The sequence below is a fragment of the Argopecten irradians genome, chromosome 4 (genome assembly GCF_041381155.1).
Source record: "Argopecten irradians isolate NY chromosome 4, Ai_NY, whole genome shotgun sequence".
Lineage (NCBI taxonomy): Eukaryota > Metazoa > Mollusca > Bivalvia > Pectinida > Pectinidae > Argopecten > Argopecten irradians.
Genome location: NC_091137.1, coordinates 14,862,253 through 14,888,682, shown reverse-complemented (window position 1 = coordinate 14,888,682; position 26,430 = coordinate 14,862,253). Strand labels below are relative to the sequence as shown.

Here is a 26,430-nt window from a genome sequence, read left to right as displayed (position 1 = left end):
TTCTATTCTGTTGCCTCCAGTTTTGCTATGAGATAGTCCAGGGGTGTAGAGATCGTATGTGATCGTAATCCCTGGAGTATCGAGGATGGGGTTACACCGGCAAAAAAAATAAGGTCGGTAGGTCGGCATATTTTTTTTTTTTTTTTTTTTTTTAGTGTCTTTCACTCGAAAATAATGGCCGAAACCGGAGTCTGAGATCGAAATCGCGACTTTTAATTTTTCTTCGCAGAAAAGTGGAAAAAATAGGGTCGGGGGTAAAAAATTAAGGTCGGTCGGGTAACCCAATAAAGACATATTTTTTTGTTTGGCCTAATTAGTGAAGATTAAATCATAACAATAAAGATCGCATGCTTTCAGGAGTCTATCTAAAAATGCATTTCCTAATCTAAACTCCTCTAAAGCACTGTTTGAGAAATCATTGGCAAATTCTTTACCCAACAAGGTGTTACATAAATCAAAATCTATTAAATAATGAAGCGATGACATGAATTCTAATCCAAAATTATTCACCAAAAAACACCAGTACTCGTCACGAATTTCGCTATTTTGATCACAATGCAAAATGATATGGGTAACATGATAATAAAAAACATTCCACAGTATTGACATAATTCTATACAATTTGATATTCGTGAGTTTACACAAAGCATTCAAAATACAATGTACATGACTATTATACTGTGGGAACTTTAAAGCGAGTTCCCAAAGAAAGTGCAACCTATTTTTAGGGTGAATACATTTGAATCCAATAAAATCTATATCATTTGACATACGTTCTAGACGTGATATTTCATCAAACTTGTAAACATTTTTATAAATAAGTTTTCGCCAATGTTTTTACTAGGAGAAGTACCATATTTAATATAATTAGTAAAAGAATCATACAATGAGTATTTTCGTAATATACTTATGATGTTTGGTATGAAAACTTGTTGTTTTCTGCATTGAAAAAAAAACAACAACAACAAAAAAACGTAAAAAATCTGGTGACAAAAATTTTCTGAATCAAGAATCCTCTATCCATGGCAATTATTCTTCTTACAAACAATAATTTTCTGATGTCAATATGTGATTCTATGGTAACCCTACCGAGCAATGATACATACATGTCAGCCCTGGTCCTCATCCTAAAGCCATAACAGATTTGACAATAAAATTGTTGCGCTCGCTTTAGCATATTTATCTCTGAGTTATTAAGAAGCCACAACTCACATCCGAATAGAGCAGATGGATAGATCTTAATTTTGGCCAATTTGGCAGTAGTTACAGGGTAAAGAACATTAGGATGAGCACCTGACTTTAGAAGTGACATAATTCCAGTTTTTAACTTACAACATGTCCTTCAAGTTCTCTCGACACTATTTCTATAGTAATTTGACAATATACCAACGTGTTTGATTTCAGTAACTACTGATAGAACACAATTGTAGATATATTGTACTAATGCCTAATACACAAGTGACATACGTGCCAGCCTAAGTTTCTCGCATTTCTAAACAAGTGACCTGCACGGTAACGTTACCTCAAAAAGAAATCATTAGGAATTCGTTAATAAACAAACTTCACAGCATTTTACGACCTGTTAGTACTTAAAATATATATATTGACATTAACATCAATATTTTTAATTTTATAATAACATTTCACGGCCACAGGCAAGAAAGTCAAATTGAAGCGAAAGGCTAACCATTACTTAGATTTGCCGCCATTTTTGTTCTTGTTTGTACTTCGTGTTCCTGCTTTGGAGGTGGTGTGGGATTTTGTTCCGAGAACAATGTTCTCATTTAGTGTTCATTGCGTTTGGGCGAAATTATCCCCGGAGAACAGTGTTCATGTGAACATGTCGCCCAAGGACGATCCAGATGTCTGTTCGAAAAAGAAGTTCCGACGCAGAACACACATGCGCAATGCCGATTTCCAATGTAGGAAGGGTACTTCAATTGCCTTCCTTCAAACATTTTCAAATGTACATGACAGAGATACTACTCTAGCAGCCTTCCTTCAACATTGTTCTCTGTTTGCTAGTCAAAAATAGGTGGTATTATCGCCTTCCTATCATCACAAGACATTTTGTTTTACTCTGATCTTTCTAAAATACAGCAAAAATATAACACATGTAGTGTCACCTAGTTTTATTACATGGCGAGAATTACTATCTAAAAGTACACTTACTTCTTATTTCCTTTTCATCATATTCATATTAATATTTTCTTGTATTTTAAATGTCTTCATTGATTAGAAGAGATGTGAAACTTAGCTTTGGTTAATAACGTCATCAGTAAATTCACTTTATGACAGTGACTCTAAGACATAAATGGCTGATGTCGGCCAAGGAATGCTGATGTGTGACCAACATTAATAAGTAAGGTCGGATACTATCAAAGTGACGTAAGTTGTTAATGACCGCACTGGCCTTAAACGTCTGGATATTTACCTGGAACATTTTTATTGAAAGCTGATAGCAGTATATCGTACTGCACTGAGACATCAAGCCGACAAAAATATAAACCGGTAAGAACTATCATTGAAAAAGTGGCTAATATATATATATCAGCTTAATTAATATGGGATTAAAATACGTTTATCTAGATATTTAGTATAACTTCATTTTGACTTTATACATTTTGTACTATCATACTTTATATATATAATAAAGATAATAAAACAGATAAATATGAGTCATATGTTGTGTATCTGTATCACCGGACACTGTGTTTTCACTTCATGTTAATCATTTGCATATATATTTTAGATTTGATTGGTAAAAGTGTCACTCTGACCTGACCTCTATTTGCTAACGTCATTGTTTTTTTAAGGTCTATGCTTATCTGTAGTCTACTGAGCAGACGTTTTATCTCTGAACTCAGCACACCTAGGCTATCGCAAACACCATGTGAAATATATATTTTATTTAAGATGGTACACTTGTGATCTGAATTCCATTTCGTTTGTAGATCAGCAGGGCAGTAAGTATGTGGATGCTTGTTTCAATTCTGTGTATAGTTACACAATCCTTATTGGTTGAGGTAAGTGAACAGCTAACAGTGCTGATGTTTTGTATGCACTTTATAGTAATAAACATGTCTACGATCTACATGTTAAGTGGACAGAATATTAGTACACCTAAAAGTAATAGGCTATTATAAAGTAGTACTAAAGTCTTCATAAGTTGTAAAATATAATGACCGGTTATTTTATTTTATCATTGTATTACTTTCTTTCCCATGATTAATTTCAGCAAAAAAACTAAGCTTGAGTGAAATGACTGATCTTTGAAAACAGATGTATGATCGTGAACAGTTTGTGCTGACACATTACATGCAGACAGAAATCATCTCTTCTGCTTATAACGTTTTTACCTTTTCACGACACAGGGTAGATATGTCGACGTCGAAAAAATTGAAAGACAAGCCGTAGGTACGTAATTCTCTACGTCATGCATTTAATCATATCTTTGGACAAAACACATAAATTTACCTTGATAAACTAATTCAGCTGATAATAAGTTACAATAATGAGCCCACAAATGGGTAGAAAATACTACTCATATTTGAAGAGCCATAGTACTATTTTATATACTAAGTATTCAATAACTAAAGAACTTCTAGCCATTCTAATATGTCTGTTACAGGTCCGAATCCTTCGTGCTTCGACAACATCACCGACTGTCAGTCTTATATTGAACATGATGCCACAATTTGTAGCCCTGACTCTCCCTTTTTTGGCTGGACAACCACACACTGCCAGAGCTCCTGTAACGTGTGTCAAGGTCGGTCAAGGTCAAGGCAACACGTTCCTGATAGATTATTAGAGTCGCATATAACTCAATCTTAAAGTACAATGATAGTATACGAACACACTCCAGACCATTTATCATATTTGACGTGACTGGAGACTAAATTATACAAAATATATATGCCAAAAAGGTTGATACATGTAAAGAAGATTAGCACTCATTAAAAATATCAAAGTTTTTTATCAAGAAACAAGAAATGAAAGATCCTGTTTATTACATGTTTTACGTCACTTTAGTTCGCAATTAGGCCAGCTGATACCAGTGCATCCCGCTTACTTATTTAAAAAGTCCACATATACGGCACACATGTCAAGGAAAAGGATGATAAAAGATAATCTAATGCAACAGAATTCTATACAACATATGTAATTTTACTATGGTGTGTTTGGATATATAACATTTGATTGCCTTCGTTATTTTACTATGGTGTGTTTGGATATATAACATTTGATTGCCTTTGTTATTTTACTATGGTGTGTTTGGATATATAACATTTGATTGCCTTTGATATTTTACTATGGTGTGTTTGGATATATATAACATTTGATTGCCTTCGTTATTTTACTAAGGTGTGTTTGGATATATAACAATAGATTGCCTTTGTTATTTTACTATTGAGTGTGTTTGGATACATAACATTTGATTGCCTTTGTTATTTTACTATGGTGTGTCTGGAATTTTACTATGGAGTGTTTGGATATATAACATTTGATTGCCTTATTTGACTATGGTGTGTTTGGATATAAAACAATAGATTGCCTTTGTTATTTTACTAAGGTGTGTTTGGATATATAACATTTGATTGCCTTTGTTATTTTACTAAGGTGTGTTTGGATATATAACATTTGATTGCCTTTGTTATTTTACTAAGGTGTGTTTGGATATATAACATTTGATTGCCTTTGTTATTTTACTAAGGTGTGTTTGGATATAAAACAATAGATTGCCTTTGTTATTTTACTAAGGTGTGTTTGGATATATAACATTTGATTGCCTTTGTTATTTTACTAAGGTGTGTTTGGATATATAACATTTGATTGCCTTTGTTATTTTACTAAGGTGTGTTTGGATATATAACATTTGATTGCCTTTGTTATTTTACTAAGGTGTGTTTGGATATAAACATTTGATTGCTTTGTTATTTTACTAAGGTGTGTTTGATATATAACATTTGATTGCCTTTGTTATTTTACTATGGTGTGTTTGGATATATAACATTTGATTGCCTTTGTTATTTTACTAAGGTGTGTTTGGATATATAACAACAGATTGCCTTTGTTATTTTACTAAGGTGTGTTTGGATATATAACATTTGATTGCCTTTGTTATTTTACTAAGGTGTGTTTGGATATATAACATTTGATTGCCTTTGTTATTTTACTATGGTGTGTTTGGATATATAACAATAGATTGTCTTTGTTATTTTACTAAGGTGTGTTTTGGATATATAACATTTTATTGCCTTTTTATTTTACTAAGGTGTGTTTGGATATATAACAATGATTGTCTTTGTTATTTTACTAAGGTGTGTTTGGATATATAAACAATTTTTGCCTTTGTTATTTTACTAAGGTGTGTTTGGATATATAACATTTTATTGCCTTTGCTTATTTTACTATGTTACTATATATAAACAATAGATTGTCTTTGTTATTTTACTAAGGTGTGTTTGGATATATAACATTTTATTGCCTTTGTTATTTTACTATGGTGTGTTTGGATATATAACACAATAGATTGCCTTTGTTATTTTACTAAGGTGTGTTTGGATATATAACAATAGATTGCCTTTGTTATTTTACTAAGGTGTGTTTGGATATATAACATTTGATTGCCTTTGTTATTTTACTAAGGTGTGTTTGGATATATAACATTTTATTGCCTTTGTTTCTTTTTTATATACTATTGTGATTAGGTGTGTTTGGATATATAACATTTGATTGCCTTTGTTATTTTACTATGGTGTGTTTGGATATATAACATTTTATTGCCTTTTTTTTAAGGTGTGTTTGGATATATAACAATAGATTGCCTTTGTTATTTTACTAAGGTGTGTTTGGATATATAACAATAGATTGCTTGTTATTTTACTTTGTTGGATATATACATTTATTGCTTTTTGTGTTTGGATATATAACATTTGATTGTCTTTGTTATTTTACTAAGGTGTGTTTGGATATATAACAATAGATTGCCTTTGTTGTGTTTGGATTTTTTACTACTAGGTGTGTTTGGATATATAACATTTGATTGCCTTTGTTATTTTAATTACATTGTAAGTTTGTTTGGATATATAACATTTGATTGCCTTTGTTATTTTACTAAGGTTTGTTTGGATATATAACAATAGATTGCCTTTGTTATTTTACTATGGTGTGTTTGGATATATAACATTTGATTGCCTTTGTTATTTTACTAAGGTGTGTTTGGATATATAAACATTTGATTGCCTTTGTTATTTTACTAAGGTGTGTTTGGATATATAACATTTGATTGCCTTTGTTATTTTACTATGGTGTGTTTGGATATATAACATTTGATTGCCTTTGTTATTTTACTAAGGTGTGTTTGGATATATATAACATTTGATTGCCTTTGTTATTTTACTAAGGTGTGTTTGGATATATAACATTTGATTGCCTTTGTTATTTTACTATGGTGTGTTTGGATATATAACAATAGATTGTCTTTGTTATTTTACTAAGGTGTGTTTGGATATATAACATTTGATTGCCTTTGTTATTTTACTATGGAGTGTTTGGATATAAAACATTTGATTGCCTTTGTTATTTTACTAAGGTGTGTTTGGATATATAACAACAGTGATTGTCTTTGTTATTTTACTAAGGTGTGTTTGGATATATAACATTTGATTGCCTTTGTTATTTTACTATGGTGTGTTTGGATATATAAACATTTGATTGCCTTTGTTATTTTACTAAGGTGTGTTTGGATATATAACAATAGATTGCCTTTGTTATTTTACTAAGGTGTGTTTGGATATATAACATTTTATTGCCTTTGTTATTTTACTAAGGTGTGTTTGGATATATAACATTTTATTGCCTTTGTTATTTTACTAAGGTGTGTTTGGATATATAACATTTTATTGCCTTTTTTTACTAAGGTGTGTTTGGATATATAACAATAGATTGCCTTTGTTATTTTACTAAGGTGTGTTTGGATATATAACAATAGATTGTCTTTGTTATTTTACTAAGGTGTGTTTGGATATATAACATTTTATTGCCTTTGTTATTTTACTATGGTGTGTTTGGATATATAACATTTGATTGCCTTTGTTATTTTACTAAGGTGTGTTTGGATATATAACAATAGATTGCCTTTGTTATTTTACTAAGGTGTGTTTGGATATATAACATTTGATTGCCTTTGTTATTTTACTATGGTGTGTTTGGATATATAACATTTTATTGCCTTTTTTTACTAAGGTGTGTTTGGATATATAACAATAGATTGCCTTTGTTATTTTACTAAGGTGTGTTTGGATATATAACAATAGATTGTCTTTGTTATTTTACTAAGGTGTGTTTGGATATATAACATTTTATTGCCTTTTTTTACTAAGGTGTGTTTGGATATATAACAATAGATTGTCTTTGTTATTTTACTAAGGTGTGTTTGGATATATAACAATAGATTGTCTTTGTTATTTTACTAGGTGTGTTTGGATATATAACATTTTATTGCCTTTTTTTACTAAGGTGTGTTTGGATATATAACAATAGATTGCCTTTGTTATTTTACTAAGGTGTGTTTGGATATATAACAATGATTGTCTTTGTTATTTTACTAAGGTGTGTTTGGATATATAACAATAGATTGCCTTTGTTATTTTACTAAGGTGTGTTTGGATATATAACATTTATTGCCTTTGTTATTTTACTAAGGTGTGTTTGGATATATAACATTTATTGCCTTTGTTATTTTACTAAGGTGTGTTTGGATATATATTTGCTTTGTTATTTTACTATTGTTTGGATATATAACTTTGTTTGTTATTTTACTAAGGTGTGTTTGGATTGGATATATAACAATGATTGCCTTTGTTATTTTACTAAGGTGTGTTTGGATATATAACATTTAGATTGCCTTTGTTATTTTACTATGGTGTGTTTGGATATATAACATTTGATTGCCTTTGTTATTTTACTAAGGTGTGTTTGGATATATAACATTTGATTGCCTTTGTTATTTTACTATGGTGTGTTTGGATATATAACATTTGATTGCCTTTGTTATTTTACTAAGGTGTGTTTGGATATATAACAATAGATTGCCTTTGTTATTTTACTAAGGTGTGTTTGGATATATAACATTTGATTGCCTTTGTTATTTTACTAAGGTGTGTTTGGATATATAACATTTGATTGCCTTTGTTATTTTACTAAGGTGTGTTTGGATATATAACAATAGATTGCCTTTGTTATTTTACTATGGTGTGTTTGGATATATAACATTTTATTGCCTTGTTTTTTACTAAGGTGTGTTTGGATATATAACAATAGATTGTCTTTGTTATTTTACTAAGGTGTGTTTGGATATATAACAATAGATTGCCTTTGTTATTTTACTAAGGTGTGTTTGGATATATAACATTTTATTGCCTTTTTTTTTTTACTAAGGTGTGTTTGGATATAAAACATTTGATTGCCTTTGTTATTTTACTAAGGTGTGTTTGGATATATAACATGATTGCCTTTGTTTTTTACTAGTGTGTTTGGATATATACAATTGCTTTGTTATTTTACTAAGGTGTGTTTGGATATATAACATTTATTGCCTTTGTTATTTTACTAGGTGTGTTTGGATATATAACATTTTATTGCCTTTGTTATTTTACTATGGTGTGTTTGGATATATAACATTTTGATTGCCTTTGTTATTTTACTAAGGTGTGTTTGGATATATAACATTTGATTGCCTTTGTTATTTTTACTAAGGTGTGTTTGGATATATAACATGATTGTTTGGTTATTTTACTAAGGTGTGTTTGGATATATAACATTTATTGCCTTTGTTATTTTACTAAGGTGTGTTTGGATATATAACAATAGATTGCCTTTGTTATTTTACTAAGGTGTGTTTGGATATATAACATTTGATTGCCTTTGTTATTTTACTAAGGTGTGTTTGGATATATAACATTTGATTGCCTTTGTTATTTTACTAAGGTGTGTTTGGATATATAACATTTGATTGCCTTTGTTATTTTACTAAGGTGTGTTTGGATATATAACAATAGATTGTCTTTGTTATTTTACTAAGGTGTGTTTGGATATATAACATTTGATTGCCTTTGTTATTTTACTAAGGTGTGTTTGGATATATAACATTTGATTGCCTTTGTTATTTTACTAAGGTGTGTTTGGATATATAACATTTGATTGCCTTTGTTATTTTACTAAGGTGTGTTTGGATATATAACATTTGATTGCCTTTGTTATTTTACTATGGTGTGTTTGGATATATAACATTTGATTGCCTTTGTTATTTTACTAAGGTGTGTTTGGATATATAACATTTGATTGCCTTTGTTATTTTACTATGGTGTGTTTGGATATATAACATTTGATTGCCTTTGTTATTTTACTAAGGTGTGTTTGGATATATAACATTTGATTGCCTTTGTTATTTTAATTACATTGTAGGTGTGTTTGGATATATAACATTTGATTGCCTTTGTTATTTTACTATGGTGTGTTTGGATATATAACAATAGATTGTCTTTGTTATTTTACTAAGGTGTGTTTGGATATATAACATTTGATTGCCTTTGTTATTTTACTAAGGTGTGTTTGGATATATAACAATAGTTGATTGCCTTTGTTATTTTACTATGGTGTGTTTGGATATATAACAATGATTGTCTTTGTTATTTTACTAAGGTGTGTTTGGATATATAACATTTGATTGCCTTTGTTATTTTACTATGGTGTGTTTGGATATATAACATTTTATTGCCTTTGTTATTTTACTAAGGTGTGTTTGGATATATAACAATAGATTGCCTTTGTTATTTTACTATGGTGTGTTTGGATATATAACATTTGATATAACAATTGCCTTTGTTATTTTACTAAGGTGTGTTTGGATATATAACATTTGATTGCCTTTGTTATTTTACTAAGGTGTGTTTGGATATATAACAATAGATTGCCTTTGTTATTTTACTAAGGTGTGTTTGGATATATAACATTTGATTGCCTTTGTTATTTTACTATGGTGTGTTTGGATATATAACATTTTATTGCCTTTGTTATTTTACTAATGGTGTGTTTTGGATATATAACAATAGATTGCCTTTGTTATTTTACTAAGGTGTGTTTGGATATATAACATTTGATTGCCTTTGTTATTTTACTAAGGTGTGTTTGGATATATAACATTTGATTGCCTTTGTTATTTTACTATGGTGTGTTTGGATATATAAACATTTGATTGCCTTTGTTATTTTACTAAGGTGTGTTTGGATATATACATTTGATTGCCTTTGTTATTTTACTATGGTGTGTTTGGATATATAACATTTGATTGCCTTTGTTATTTTACTAAGGTGTGTTTGGATATATAAACATTTGATTGCCTTTGTTATTTTACTAAGGTGTGTTTGGATATATAACATTTTGATTGCCTTTGTTATTTTACTAAGGTGTGTTTGGATATATAACATTTGTATTGCCTTTGTTATTTTACTAAGGTGTGTTTGGATATATAAACATTTGATTGCCTTTGTTATTTTACTATGGTGTGTTTGGATATATAACATTTGATTGCCTTTGTTATTTTACTATGGTGTGTTTGGATATATAACATTTGATTGCCTTTGTTATTTTAACTATGGTGTGTTTGGATATATAACATTTGATTGCCTTTGTTATTTTACTATGGTGTGTTTGGATATATAACATTTGATTGCCTTTGTTATTTTACTATGGTGTGTTTTGGATATATAAACATTTGATTGCCTTTGTTATTTTACTAAGGTGTGTTTGGATATATAACATTTGATTGCCTTTGTTATTTTACTAAGGTGTGTTTGGATATATAACATTTGATTGCCTTTGTTATTTTACTAAGGTGTGTTTGGATATATAACATTTGATTGCCTTTGTTATTTTACTATGGTGTGTTTGGATATATAACATTTGATTGCCTTTGTTATTTTACTATGGTGTGTTTGGATATATAACATTTGATTGCCTTTGTTATTTTAATTACATTGTAGTGTGTTTGGATATATAACATTTGATTGCCTTTGTTATTTTACTAAGGTGTGTTTGGATATATATAACATTTGATTGCCTTTGTTATTTTAATTACATTGTAAGTGTGTTTGGATATATAACATTTGATTGCCTTTGTTATTTTACTAAGGTGTGTTTTGATATATAACATTTACTGCCTTATTTAACCATGCTGTGTTTGGATATATAACATTTGATTGCCTTTGTTATTTTAATTACATTGTAGGTGTGTTTGGATATATAACATTTGATTGCCTTTGTTATTTTACTAATGATTGCCTTTGTTATTTTACTAAGGTGTGTTTGGATATATAACATTTGATTGCCTTTGTTATTTTAATTACATTGTAAGTTTGTTTGGATATATAACATTTGATTGCCTTTGTTATTTTACTAAGGTGTGTTTGGATATATATAACATTTGATTGCCTTTGTTATTTTACTAAGGTGTGTTTGGATATATAACATTTGATTGCCTTTGTTATTTTAATTACATTGTAAGTTTGTTTGGATATATAACATTTGATTGCCTTTGTTATTTTAATTACATTGTAGGTGTGTTTGGATATATAACATTTGATTGCCTTTGTTATTTTACTAAGGTGTGTTTGGATATATATAACATTTGATTGCCTTTGTTATTTTACTAAGGTGTGTTTGGATATATAACATTTGATTGCCTTTGTTATTTTAATTACATTGTAAGTTTGTTTGGATATATAACATTTGATTGCCTTTGTTATTTTACTAAGGTGTGTTTTTGATATATAACATTTACTGCCTTATTTAAAGTGCTGTGTTTGGATATATAACATTTGATTGCCTTTGTTATTTTAATTACATTGTAGTGTGTTTGGATATATAAACATTTGATTGCCTTTGTTATTTTACTAAGGTGTGTTTGGATATATATAACATTTGATTGCCTTTGTTATTTTACTAAGGTGTGTTTGGATATATAACATTTGATTGCCTTTGTTATTTTAATTACATTGTAAGTTTGTTTGGATATATAACATTTGATTGCCTTTGTTGGATATATATAACATTTGATTGCCTTTGTTATTTTACTAAGGTGTGTTTGGATATATATAACATTTGATTGCCTTTGTTATTTTACTAAGGTGTGTTTGGATATATAACATTTGATTGCCTTTGTTATTTTACTAAGGTGTGTTTGGATATATATAACATTTGATTGCCTTTGTTATTTTACTAAGGTGTGTTTGGATATATATAACATTTGATTGCCTTTGTTATTTTACTAAGGTGTGTTTGGATATATAACATTTGATTGCCTTTGTTATTTTACAAAGGTGTGTTTGGATATATAACATTTGATTGCCTTTGTTATTTTACTAAGGTGGGTTTGGATATATAACAGTTGATTGCCTTTGTTATTTTACTAAAGTGTGTTTAGATATATAAACTTTGATTGCCTTTTATTACCCTGTTGTTACCTCAGGTGGGCCCACCACTACGCCACCACCCTGTATAGATAAACTAGACTACTGTGACGGGTTTGGACTGCCACAAGCATGTCTCGATTTCCCGAAGTGGGCGGAGGAGAAATGTCGCCGATCATGTGGGGTCTGTACTGGTAAGTCAAGTGAATCGATGTTGTAGCGAATTGAAGACCAATATGCAGATGTCTGGCAGATGTTTGTGTCCCCCTTTGGTTTCATTATTACTCTCTTCACATTTTGTTGTGATTATTGTATTTTCATGTCGATCTCTTGGAAGACGAAACTCTGTGTCATCGACTTGTGTTATTGGTATTCATTAGGGCCACCTTTATTGTTTAATCCAAACGATACTACATTATGGTGACTGATTTGTGCCATATCGTCTTTTCCGGGCGAAAAGACGAAATTTATGGTTTGTTAATTTTCATCGTTTCGCCCCGAAACAAAGCGAAAAGATGAAAGGGCATAAATCAGTCACCATACTACCTACTCCATACATAATTCTTTGTCACACAATACAGATGTATACTATAAATTTAATAAATGAACTTTGACCTTTGACTAGGTGGACCAACAACAACTCCGCCCCTGTGTGTCGATACCCTGACCACGTGCGGCACATTTCATATTCCAGAGGATTGTTTGGCCTACCCGAAATGGGCCAAAGAAAGTTGTAGATTTACATGCAAAGTATGCACAGGTGAGTTTCATTCCACTCCGTTATGTTCTCATATCATTTTATTATGATATTTGATTATCTCACAAAAAGCGTGTTTATAAACTTCTTTAAATATGGGTTTTCATGTGGTATGAACGCTCAATATTTGTTCTTCGTTATCAGATTTCATTATTTTTTTAATTATTTTTGGTTTGAAATAAAATGAGAAAACGTATAACTTATACACTGTGCTTTGAGTTGCTTATTTATGCAAAACATATAACTTCTACGACGCGGAAAAAATACGGGAACCCGTCTTTATAATCAACCCATCATGATACATAATCTTGTTCTGTTTCAGTACTTGAACCGCCTACGATAAAACCGGTCGGCAGGAAGTGACATCATTATTTCTTATCTCTGTGTCTTATATCATCAACATCTTTGTACCAATTTTCCATTAAAGTCGATATCATGTATTAATCTTTTGTTTTTTTATGAATCATCGAATGGTGTTATGTAAACACTGCGTCAAAAGTTAAAACCCAGTAACTTATATTAGTAATTATTCGGCAAATTACTTTCATAGACTGTCGTATGATCGTTTATGTGTGCGTACCGAAAGCACTACTGTACCCGTCCAGTCCGGAGTGACGCTATACACGTGCATTCAGCACAATAAGGGTCACCTGCACCATACTCATGTTTGGTTATGTGTTGTGTCCATGATCTGGAAAGCCTTTTTTAATGACAACAGAGTCGCATTTCATAAAGTATTTGTTAAACATGGCAAGATGTAGGATATCAAAGGACAATAGACGACAAAGTATCGGAATTAATACAACAGGAACGACTCTGTAGACTCTTAAAGCTCAGTCATGAATGTCTCTCATTCCGTTGTGTCTAGACATTGGTCGGATGAATGTCGGTTCTTCCTCCATGTTACCGATGGTCGCACGAGTGTGTACAGGGAACATAGAACTTCATACCCACCAGACAAACACCCATACCAACAGGTGCATTCGGTGGTGTCTTCGTTAGGTCCTGGTTTTGTTTCCTATGACTGTAAAATATATCTCTATTAAATGGTCTACAATACCAGAATATCATCTTAGAAAGAGTATTTTTTCCCAGTTTTGACAACCATCCACCAATATCCCGTCCCATCTTCATGGAGGACAATGCTGGGATCCATCGATCACGAGCTGTGATCGACTTCCCCAAAAACAATGCCATAGACACTCTTCCACAGCATGCTAAGAGTCTTGATCTCCCCATAGAGCATTTGTGGGATCATTTAGGACGCCAAGCCAGAGCTAGAGATCTTCAGGTTCCAAATCTTCTAGAGTTGACGTCGGCACTCCATGAGGAATGGGAAAGAATCCCGATGGTTCGTATATGTCGTCTGATATGAAGCATGCGATGACAGGTAGATGTTACCTGTTACCATTATCTTTTGTTGGAATGAATATAACTCTCCATTTTATTATAATTACCATATTTGTTAAGCTATTTTATTTTGCGGTTTTGTCGAGCCGGTTTCCTGCATTGCTAGATGTCTCAATTTAACAGTATTTGTGCCGTAATCAATGGATTGAATAATTCTATGTACTATTCTATCGTTAAAATAAGTAGGAGTATCGAAGATGGATTTTGTGTTGAATGTTTACCACGAAAATGAAGGATTAAGTTTTTGCAAACATTTATAGAATCTCCTTAGATAGAGATAAAAGTTGGTCAAACATTTTCTACAATAAATATTGATAGGTACCTTTATACAGCAAGTTTTAAACACAAGTTTCATAACCGAACGTACATTTATTGATATATGTTATAATGAAACCGACAAGTGTTTCGTTATCTTTTCGTTAATCTTTTGTTATTAATAATAGTCTACAAGTATTTCGAAGATAACTAATTAATAACAGTCTACAAGTCTATCGCGGTTAAATAAGTATTGCCTCTCGACACATACTGTACCCGAGGATTAGTTAGTTGGTTGTTAGGTCTTTAAGTCCTATTAATAGCTAGGTAAAGACGGCCTCCCCTTGACAACTGAAAGTTAAGAAATCGGATGGTAATAATCCAGCGTAAGCCATTAAATAGACCAGTCTTTATTGCAAAACAACAGATTTTAAAGTCTCAATGCTTTATTTATCAAAAATACGACAAATAACATGCATCCGTAGCAAAATATCATGTATATAATAATATAATGTTGATGTGTTTTTAATTGATCAGCTTTACTGACAGCCAAATAACACTTATATTATGGCTCAAATGATAAATGAAATACACAGGGGAAAATAAACATGTTCTTGTATGATATTTACAATACACACATTCTAATAGAACTTAGACGTGTTACTTTTTTCGCAATGACGAAATTAATGGAGCCATGTTTTGGAATTAAATTCTTCCTCAATTGTTTGATATATTGCGTTCTCTAACCATTTTTTTAAATATTGCATTGTCTTACCATTTGATATCGTGAATTGTTTGAAATATTGTATTGTCTAACCATTTCATATTGTGAATTGTTTGAAATATTGCATTGTCTAACCATTTCAAATTGTGAATTGTTTGAAATATTGCATTGTCTAACCATTTCATATTATGAATTGTTTGAAATATTACATTGTCTAACCATTTCATATTGTGAATTGTTTGAAATATTGCATTGTCTAACCATTTCATATTGTGAATTGTTTGAAATATTACATTGTCTAACTATTTCAAATTGTGAATTGTTTGAAATATTGCATTGTATAGACATTTCATATTGTGATTTGCTTGAAACATTGCATTGTTTAACAATTTCAAATTGTGAATTGTTTGAAATATTGCATTGTCTAACCATTTCATATTATGAATTGTTTGAAATATTACATTGTCTAACCATTTCATATTGTGAATTGTTTGAAATATTGCATTGTCTAACCATTTCATATTGTGAATTGTTTGAAATATTACATTGTCTAACTATTTCTAATTGTGAATTGTTTGAAATATTGCATTGTATAGCCATTTCATATTGTGATTTGCTTGAAACATTGCATTGTTTAACAATTTCAAATTGTGAATTGTTTGAAATATTGCATTGTCTAACCATTTCATATTGTGAATTGTTTGAAATATTGCATTGTCTAACCATTTCGAACTGAGAATTGTTTGAAATATTGTATTGTCTAACCATTTCATTTTGTGAATTGTTTGAAATATTGCATTGTCTAACCATATTTCATATTGTGAATCGTTTGAAATATTGCATTGTATAACAATTCATGATTTACATGATCGTGGGCTTTTTACTTTTGAAAATAGTTTTGCATACAAAATACAAAAATTCAATATGACATACAATGATTTAGAGGGTCGGGGCGTGTTTGAAGAAAATAAACAGGGGCATTTCGGAGCATTTTAAACACACTGACATACAATGTACATATCGATAAATTCTATCAGTTACCATCTCAAATTAGATATTGCGTAATGTTGCATAATCTTCTTATACACAATGCTATTGATGCTATGGATTTAACCATTACAACATATGAATTTGAGAATACACAACAGATTCTATCATGAAACATGTCAATCAACATTATTAATAATAAATCTCCCGCCATATCCAAAAACCAATAAGTACACTTTATACAAATTATGTGAATTGTTATGTTATTGACGGAAGTGACTGTATTGTGTAGAAATATGAAGAATATATAATTAATATTGAACTTGATGGAACAACAGCAATATTGCATCATGCAATAACATTTTTTTAACACAAACATTCTGCTCTTCGATTTAGAATAATTTTAGTGACCAAACACTTGGCGAGTTGTCGCCCATTCCACACAGAATAATTGAGAATTCTATTTCATTAGAAGATAGCATCAAAATACATCATATAAATCACAGTTGAAATCCCCAAAGTTCCCATCACTCATTACATACATGTATCGGTTGTCAGTACTACGTTTCGGGCATTTCCTCTAGTGGTATCCACAGCTTTGGGAACGGCGCATGCGTGGCGGGTTTACATTTGTGATCCGGGTCACTTATGGGAGGGCGCCACTGTCCGTTGACACAGGTGGCGCCACTTGGTCCTTCTAACACGAAGCCCTCCTTACATTTGAATAGAATCCGGTCTCCATGTCGGATGGTTTTTATGTAATGTCGGAAATCAAATATAGCCCGAAGACCATTCTTGTAAATTTTTCCATTCGCAATCGTGCCAGGGTTTGGACAATAAACTGAAACAATTTAACGTATATTTTAGAGCAGAAGGAACGACATCAACAAAGAAGCCGATATGTAATTTGTTATAATTGTTTGATTTAAACCAAAACGTACAAGACGTAAATGAGAACACATTATAAGCAGAGTAAAATGTACCTTGGTCTAACATCCTTTTCCATTATTTATTTAGATATTATTTTCGATATCAAATAAATACATGCAGAAAATTGTAACTTACATTCCTCACAGACTGGGCGTCCTCCCGTCCATAAACCAAATTTACAGGTGAGGAAGGAGTTGTCAGACGGCATCCCTCGGAGACGGAAACCGTTCCTACAGATGTATTTAGCCCTGCTGTTATGTCGTAAACCGTCAAACACTCTAAGACCATAGTCCACGTGGGGCGGGGGCCGGGGACACGCCGCTGTGAGGACAGTGGATTTATGTAATGAAACTATGATTGCCGAAAGCGGCCGGACACATTTGAGTGATATTTTAGTCGTTTACGTAGCATGGTACACTTTTGCGAGGTACGCCAAGTATTTATGTCTTCGTTTGTGTACCGCGGTACACTTTTGTATGATGCACAACCAAAACATTTTTTAACCAAACATGTACCGCGATACACTATTACATGGTTCACAAACGATGTATTTTTCACTTAATTCTGTTACACTAAATATTATGGGAGTACATATTTTTATTCAATTATGTCCCGTTAGCCGAAATCGGCTTGGCAAATTGGAGTAAAAAAAAATACTCGTTACTGTACCATGGTACATTTTTATGCGGTATAAAAACGAAGCATTTTTCACTCGTTTCTGTACCACGATACACTTTTGTGACCGTGAGCGGCCGTTTTTGATACAAAATGACCTTCAACGCACGGCTATTAATCTTCTGATTAAACCAGAAATAATCTTACACTTAGGAATTCACTTTATTGTTTTCTATGCCGGGATACACGGATGGAAACTTTAATTATATTTTCAACATCAAATAAATCATATCTACTTCATGCATTTTACTAGAACAGTTTCGTACATTTTATTGTTGTTTTGTTGTTGAAGATGTCGCTATTTGGGTATTTTCGGGTTACCTTTATATGGACCTATTTCACGGAAAAAGAACAGGTAGGTAATGTTAAGTATTTGACACATACAGTAGAAGTGACGGCTGCGGTGTGGGACAGAAATAGACAAAACATGTGTGTACTTCAAAGGTGTATCGCGGTGCAGATTTGAGTAAAATATGCTTTAATTGTGTACCTGACAAAAGTGTACCACATCATAAACGAATAAAAATAGTTCGTCTGTGTACCATGGTACTCAGACGGCTTAAATATCACTCAATGCAATATGTCCGGCCGCTTTCTTCTATCGTATGAAACTTATATCACAAAAAGTGGTATATATGTAAAGTTTAATATAAAAATACAATATATATGACCTTATCGTTTCTATAAACTGCTCATTGGAGAACTCTGATATATTTGAGATATAATGCCATTGTTGATATCTTTTGAAGATGATCGATTAAATTATTCAGATGGGTTCAATTTTAGTCAGTAAACATAAGTAACCAAGTGTATAAAGGTATGATGATTATCCACTTAGGTATTAAATCTATATTACCGGGAACACATCGTGGCATTGAAGTCCATGTTCCGTTGTGACACCTCACATGGTTAGTGTTATCAGGAACGAGGCCATTTTTACATTGATATTCCAGATAGTCGCCACTCCGCACCCATTCACCCTCTCTGTACTTCTCCAAAGATGCATTTAGTATCATAGGAACCTCACATTGCCCTGGAAATGAAACAAGGTGCTTTAAGAAAACACGGATAATGGATTCAAAACATTCACAGAAATTTCAAGAAGTTCAGCACTCGTGTTGTAGTTTTTTTCATACATAGATTCCATATTTAATTACTTTTTGTGATGTTGGATATTTTGTTGACTAACATGGTTACAACTCTTCCATCTCCAATTGCCGTTAGCAAAATGGAGTTGTCAGGGACATGACTTATACGATACCACAGTCAATAAACCGTTGTAACCTATATACGGTACGATTGTAAAGTTTTACCCCAACAAGTTGGTGGTGGGGAAGACCATTCGCCATTTGGTAAGCATCTTGTTGACAGCGAGATCCCGTCAAAATTGGTACGGACACTGCAACTGTATAGAACACAAGAACCGAGGATAAGATACACATAGAAAACACACTATCTATAATGTTACCCGTCATCTCTGACTAGAAGAATTCCAAACGTTTTCGGTACTGGATTATAATCCTCTATTTCGCCATGGAGAGTTGACATCGTTAAACGTGTTTATGATATCATAGATAAAATCTTGTAGAGGCTATGCCCGTAGTGTTGTCCTTGGAAACTACGTTGGCAAATTAAAAACCACGATGCACAAAGTTTGCTGTGCTGTCTATCCCAATCACATAATTCGTGTCGATATATCTTTACACATATATCGGCCTTTCCCTTTCAAACGTCGCAACACATCCCCTAACGATTTGGCTTTCTCTATTATTTAAAACTGCAGCACCTTCATATGTTGGATTACAATCGTTTAGTTGACACATGAAAGTTTGTCAATAACACATGTGCGAAGCCTTCATTAATAAATCAAGCAAAACATATTTTATATGGTTTACTCTTGCATTGCAGGCATTTAGTTACTTACCTGAAGAAAAGTTCTGAGCCGACGCTCGTTGTTTCGCCTAAGACGTAGCCATTGTAGAAAGGTTCGGGCCAACGACAGTTTACCTCTGTGACAAAGAGTTAATCTATAAGTACATCAGATAAACGAATGCATACAAAAAACAGGAAGGGGAGGCGAGGAGAGTGCATAATAAGCCAGGTGTCACACAACTACATAAACACACCATACTCCAGTTCTATAAACCTTGGTCGGGTCAGAGTTCATCTCAAACAGTTACGCTAAATTCAAGTATGGACATAAAGTTCTTACAATCCCATTCAAATTCCATCTAAGAACAACAAAACAATGAGTAAAAAAGCTGTTGTGAACACTGCAATGCAGGAAATGAAATAGTGCAATCATGCATCCACTCAATTTAAACTTCACGTGTAATATCTAAAAAAAACAACCGAACTCGCAAAAATTAAAAAGTCGATGCTAATATTTTGAAGTCTAAACTAAATGATAATCGACAATTTCACAAATTCCGAAATAATGAACTCTAACCAGATAAGTTATAGAACTATGAGTTTGTCCGGACGTGTACGACACTTGGTAATTGTATCTAGACTTACGATTGGGCGAGTCCCATCTCGAGTTCAAGTTTTTGTTTCGATAGCTACCTGGAGAGCGTGCTAGAAGTCAATAACAGGAGAAACGTCACTAATTCTGACGTCAAGGGATCAAAACAATAGATTAGCCTTTTCAATAGGGGAATAGAATTGAAAATGAGTAGGATGTTTATTAAAAAGAGTTTTCTACATCGACAACATGACTTCAGAATATCCTTCATTGGTAAGGTTATGATATCATCCAAAAGACATAATTGAGTCAGATTTTTAAAGTTTCAATAGACTGACAATGGATAAAGCGATCAATTTAAGTTTGATTGATAGGAAACTAGCAATTATTGTAAATGTTTTGGTATATAACCAGATATATAAATTATTTTTGATAGATAAGTTGTATCATTAGTAAGCCTGTAGACAGATTGTGGCCCTACCTTGACAGAGGACGGGTTCGCCACTCCACGACTTATCAGCCTGACACCGCCTCTGCACAGAGCCCGACAGTTGGAATCCCTGATTACACTCGAACCGTAATGCCGTTCCGAATGCGTTCCCGGAACCCACCATAATACCCTCAAGCGGTGCTCGCAACACTGGACATTCTACAGCTGTTGGCAAATCAAATGACAATTTTAGATTATATAAACTGTAAATATTTAATGAAATAAAGGGGCCTAAATAGTCTGGTGTTGGGGTATATTCATTGCATATAGGCTTATATAGAGAACATACTTCCACATCTGGTAAATCTGAAAAAGCTATGCTAAATATCAACATGAAACGAGATATGTGAAGGACATCCTCACGTGTCGACAATATAATAAAAATGCCAATTTATTGAAAAGAAAATCAAATAAATCTGTTTATTTATTCTAAATGCGACTCGCCTTTCTCCGTAATTGTTGTTTCTGTTCTTGCTTAATTGTTTAATATCCCCCGCGTTCATATCGTCTTTCGCGTGTAGAAATGTTTTACAAAAAGGAAGCGAACGTGAAATATTAATATGGGGTAATGCAGTGCGTAACTTGTAAACATATATTTTCGAGGAGCGGAACTAATGGATTAAACGCACTAAGTACATCTCCGTGTTGACGTTTTTACCTCATGCCGAGTGTTCGTTTCCATGTAATCCATTAGTGTCCCGATATGTACACTGCTATTAACATAATGGCTTTCTCAATATTATGAAACCTTAGTGAGTATCCCTCCCGTTCGACCAACAGCTAAATGATTTTAGCACAAAAAGTCTTTTGCATAATGTGCACTACTTTGCTGAAGAATATTACAGAGAGCAAACAAGATTAAACTTAAAACAATAGTTTTCCCCCTAATGAATAAAATGTATTTGTCATATATCTCGTAGGAATGGGGGTTAGTTTGGGGCGTATGTTGTATAAACTGTTCGCAATACAATTCCACATGCTGCATTAAATTACACTTTCTTAAATTGTTTCAATTGAAGATAGTTAACTTAAAATAGCAAATTAAAACAGTGACGGCTAAATTAGGAAGCGCTATTATTGTTTATATTGACGGTTTAATTAATGAAATTCACTTTTCTCTCTATTTATAGGATGTTAAATACGGTTCGGACAATAATGGATCGAAAACATATGTAAGGTATATAAAACAACAATCCTGTGTCAATGATTGGCCTTTTAGTATGAAAATACATTTTAGTATTTACGAAAGACATCAATTATATCCAGTGTTTGCACACACTTCAATACTTGATGAACATAATCACATCAAACGAAAGATATCCACATGTAAAGCCTGCTATATGATAGCTTACCTAAACACTTTGGTAGAAATCCCGACCACTTTCCGTTTCCCTCACATGTCCGGGTCCTTTGGCCGATCAGTTCGTATCCCTCGTTACAGTTAAATCGCACTGTATCCCCGTAGAAGAAGCGTTTACCGGTCTGTCGGCCGTTTATCAGGTGGCCTGGGAACCCACAGTTGATGGCTAAAACCAAAGGAGGAGAAACTTATCATGAGAACCAAGGGGAAGATTATCTAGCCAAGACAGGATGTTTTGTTTCAATTTCGAAAATTGCCAATGCAGAAAGACACGTATCTAGGGTATAAATGTTATCAATATTATCAATATCCCTTTAATGTGATAGATCGAGTTCTCTAGAGGTTTTTAGATAAATGAGTCAATAAATTTCATACGTCTACAAATAAGTCTTGTTCCTTGCCAGGTCCAATCACCGTCCGAGTTACACATTGCCCTCGGATCGCCTACCATGTCATATCCTTGGTCGCAGGCATACGTCAGTTGTTGTCCGGATGAAAATGTGCCTCCTGTCTCGATATCCATGATGATAGCGTGTTCGACTATTGGCGGGGGTCCACATGTCACTGTAGACAGAAAACGAAACACGAATTCAATAAAAAAAAACGATAAAGAAAAGTTAAAGAAAACACAATGATTGGTTAGGAAAACAGCTAAAATCATAATTTCAAACGACAATCGGTCAGTATCGATGGAATCAAAAAGTATTTCACTTCAAGCAGAACTAGAGGAATGAAATCGTGTCACATAGTGGTAAAATTCAGTATTGTTCCGATGACATCATATATTTCTGACAGCGTTCACGTTTCTAAACCGCCATAGAGTGTCCCAGATTATTCATCGATATTGAAGGACTCTGTGTGGTTTATCCTAACAACCTGGCTTGAGCTAGTTAATTACATACACATGTGCACAAAATATCTTTGAGACACTGCAGACTACACTTACCTAGACAAGATTAAAACGAGCATTGGAAACGAACATAATTTCATCGGATCATTTCTTGTATAGCAAAATAGGCTACCATTTCTGCAAAGTATTACATCACATTTTGTATCATTGTTAGTCAGAAAACCTTCATAGTGCAATGTCGCCATGGAATATCATCAACTCATAACCAAATGTTGATTTCTCGTATGTATTTACCTTTTTCACAACTCGGCTCACGGCCACCCCATGTGCCGTCCGCTAGACACTCGCGTTCTTCCCGCCCGGCTAAGAAAAAGCCAGGTTTGCAGAAGTATTGCAGTTTGGCGCCTGTTGTGATCTGAGTAGGGGGAATTATCCCGCCATTTTCTATGGATGTATTGTTCAGAGGGCATCCGGCGTCTGGTGAAAAAAGCAGACGAAATATATTTCAGAGAATAAATGATAATTTTTCAAAAAGCTTAACACAACTACAAGTGGAAGGCTATTATGCTGTAATACAGACAAGCTGATGTGGCAGTCGATGGTTGTAATATACTTACTAAAGGCTTCGATGAATGTTTTGAAATATCAACAGTAAATATCTACATATATACATGTATTTAAATGTCTTTTGTGGTCTTTTCACTTCGATCAAGGTTACCCATTTAACTTTCAAACAATGTCACTTGCATTTTGTCTCCATCACTTGACTACTTGGCTTGAAATCTGTCCATATTAAAATGAAGACACAATTTATACAATAAATATGGTACTCACGACTACACGTCATGTTTGGTCCGACCCAGCCGCTCCGGACACACCAGGCCCGGAAAATACTTCCCCTATTGGACGTGAAGCCCGGATCACATTCGTACTGTAACATCACTCCCTGTTCATACGACATCCGCCACGGTTCACGGTCATGCTTGGCATTGTGTACTACCGGAGGAGGACCACATTCTGTATTCGCTACAAACAAAGATAAAAGTCACAATCAATGGTCATTAAAAACATATCACAAGACATTTTTACTGATGTTTTCCACAAAATATTTATCTCGTGATTCTTTTATCTACTACTTTTCTTCTTGCACCACTACATAAGAGGAATACCTAAATCGAGAAATATCCTGTGCATGACAGACTATCATAACAATACAAAACATAATTGTATGATGTTTAAGCTGTGATCATAAAGTAATGTTTTCGAACAATTCATAACTGATCTTGCTGTGTTTGCGGGTGAGACCCTTTTTATTCGAATAACTTTAAGACTTGTTTTAAAAAAGTACAATTATTTGTTAACTTAAATCTGTTATAGATTAAAAATAATCATAGACGCTAAGTTTCTTTTGAATGACCTTGACCTACTTGTGACCTCTGAACTGACGATACATTGTGGCTCTTCACCGCTCCAATTGCCATCGCCCTGACAAACGCGCATAGCCCCGCCGCTGATCTCGTACCCCTCATCACAGGAGTAGCGAGCCACGGCGCCGAACATATTATAGGGGACGATCTGGACAGATCCGTGGGTGATCCGCTTCTGTAGGGACGTACATTTCATATCTGAAACAAGAGCAACAAAACTTACTACAATGTAGATACTGGTTGAAATTTGCAACGTAAAAATAGGTCATTTATGCGAACAAAAGAAAAACAATCGGAAAAAAACCTTTTATACATGTTGTTGTGTGTATAATTCAGAATTTTTTCTTTTAAATGATGTGTAATTAATCTTTTGCATTTGAAATATTTTGTATACCCCTGATGCACCTATAATGATGATTTTTTATTATTAGAGTTCTAGTTGCCATCGTAACCATCTAGATATATATTACCATTTTTTATCCATTTTGAAAGCTTTATGATTTTATTTTGCAAGATATAAATGGAGAAATATAATATTTGGTTTTGAATGCGTTCTATGATTTCTAGAACATATGTTTATTGTAGCAGGAATGGTCTCGATATTAAAAATCCAACAATTACATCACTAAATAGCAGGTTTGATAATTTGACGGATTTGGGGACTAAGAAGAGCCCAAAACTTACATAGTCCTTCACGTTATTAGGCACAGATACGTGGGTAAAATTTAATTCAAGATAACGTTTCTACTTGTATGTTAAGTATTGAACAGCAAAACGTACGTAATAACTTTACGCAAAAACGATAATCATTATTTGAGCAGTAATTGGTGTTTAATCGTTATGTATATTGAACACAAAAATAACATATGTTAATTTATTTTGCTTTTTGTGCATGTGCAATCAGTATTTCATTCCATATAGGACATAATGTCACGGAATTTTTTCGGGACGCAATTTATTGTTTTTATTATTTTTATCTTGAAGTAAAATGAGAAGCTCAAACTTTTCATTTGTGGTAATGGTGTAAAGTAAATAACTTTTGTAACAGAAGAAAAATACAAATTCTTCTGTTCCTGTCTTTGTTAGAGAAAAAAATACTATTTGTCAGCGGTGGAGCATCTTTAAAGTATAAAACATACATATAGTTTGCGTCATTCCAATGGAACCCCATTAAGATTCGTTCTTTAGTGGTGTAGAGATCAATCTACGTAATAATGATAATGAGGTTTAGCTAAAAGCCAACATTTTTGTCTTAACTTGATAAGTTCACGAAAGTAGAGATCGTAAAAGCATAAAAGCCTGAGCACATTCATATTGACATTTTTTTTTAAATTGGTAAGTGAAAGAAGCTATTGCGACCTCCCATGTGGCTTAAGATTGGTTCTTATAAAATCGGGAGACAATGAAATTAAGCAAACAAAGTCGTTTAAACTGGAGCAAGTATTGTATATTTCTGTAAAAGCACTTATTTATTTTGGGATGGCTTATTTTGGGTGACCTTTCGAGATTTATATAACTATAACATACAAAGGAATAAATCACTGGTCTAAGAATATCAAGTGATTTCTTAACGACTCCGTGTTCGGGAACACTAATCCCTAACTTTCTGGATTAATTGGTAGACCTGTGTA

General features: G+C 32.7%; 2 protein-coding genes across 3 annotated transcripts in view; one reads left to right on the top strand and one right to left on the bottom strand.

Annotated features, from left to right (window-relative positions):
* Nucleotides 1–1,840: 1,840 nt before the first annotated feature.
* Nucleotides 1,841–13,667, top strand: LOC138322113 (uncharacterized). The gene is made up of 8 exons (XM_069266172.1): nucleotides 1,841–1,922; nucleotides 2,456–2,511; nucleotides 2,955–3,026; nucleotides 3,375–3,417; nucleotides 3,632–3,769; nucleotides 12,530–12,664; nucleotides 13,096–13,230; nucleotides 13,550–13,667. The coding sequence occupies exons 1-8, from the start codon at nucleotides 1,841–1,843 to the stop codon at nucleotides 13,588–13,590; spliced, it is 702 nt and encodes a 233-aa protein (XP_069122273.1). The 3' UTR covers nucleotides 13,591–13,667.
* A 1,659-nt stretch (nucleotides 13,668–15,326) lies between these two features.
* Nucleotides 15,327–26,430, bottom strand: part of LOC138320706 (protein lev-9-like) — a 34,324-nt gene continuing 23,220 nt past the window's right edge. The window contains exons 3-14 of one of the 2 annotated variants that reach the window (XM_069263874.1): nucleotides 24,800–24,997; nucleotides 24,207–24,398; nucleotides 23,667–23,849; nucleotides 22,898–23,086; nucleotides 22,515–22,688; nucleotides 21,154–21,327; nucleotides 20,726–20,785; nucleotides 20,133–20,217; nucleotides 19,522–19,613; nucleotides 19,065–19,241; nucleotides 17,669–17,854; nucleotides 15,327–17,444 (exon numbers count right to left, since the gene is read on the bottom strand). In XM_069263874.1, the coding sequence (XP_069119975.1) occupies nucleotides 17,164–17,444; nucleotides 17,669–17,854; nucleotides 19,065–19,241; nucleotides 19,522–19,613; nucleotides 20,133–20,217; nucleotides 20,726–20,785; nucleotides 21,154–21,327; nucleotides 22,515–22,688; nucleotides 22,898–23,086; nucleotides 23,667–23,849; nucleotides 24,207–24,398; nucleotides 24,800–24,997 (1,991 nt within the window). In that variant the 3' untranslated portion in view covers nucleotides 15,327–17,163. The remainder of the gene's footprint in view (nucleotides 17,445–17,668; nucleotides 17,855–19,064; nucleotides 19,242–19,521; nucleotides 19,614–20,132; nucleotides 20,218–20,725; nucleotides 20,786–21,153; nucleotides 21,328–22,514; nucleotides 22,689–22,897; nucleotides 23,087–23,666; nucleotides 23,850–24,206; nucleotides 24,399–24,799; nucleotides 24,998–26,430) is intronic. The other variant, XM_069263876.1, reaches the window with a different exon arrangement.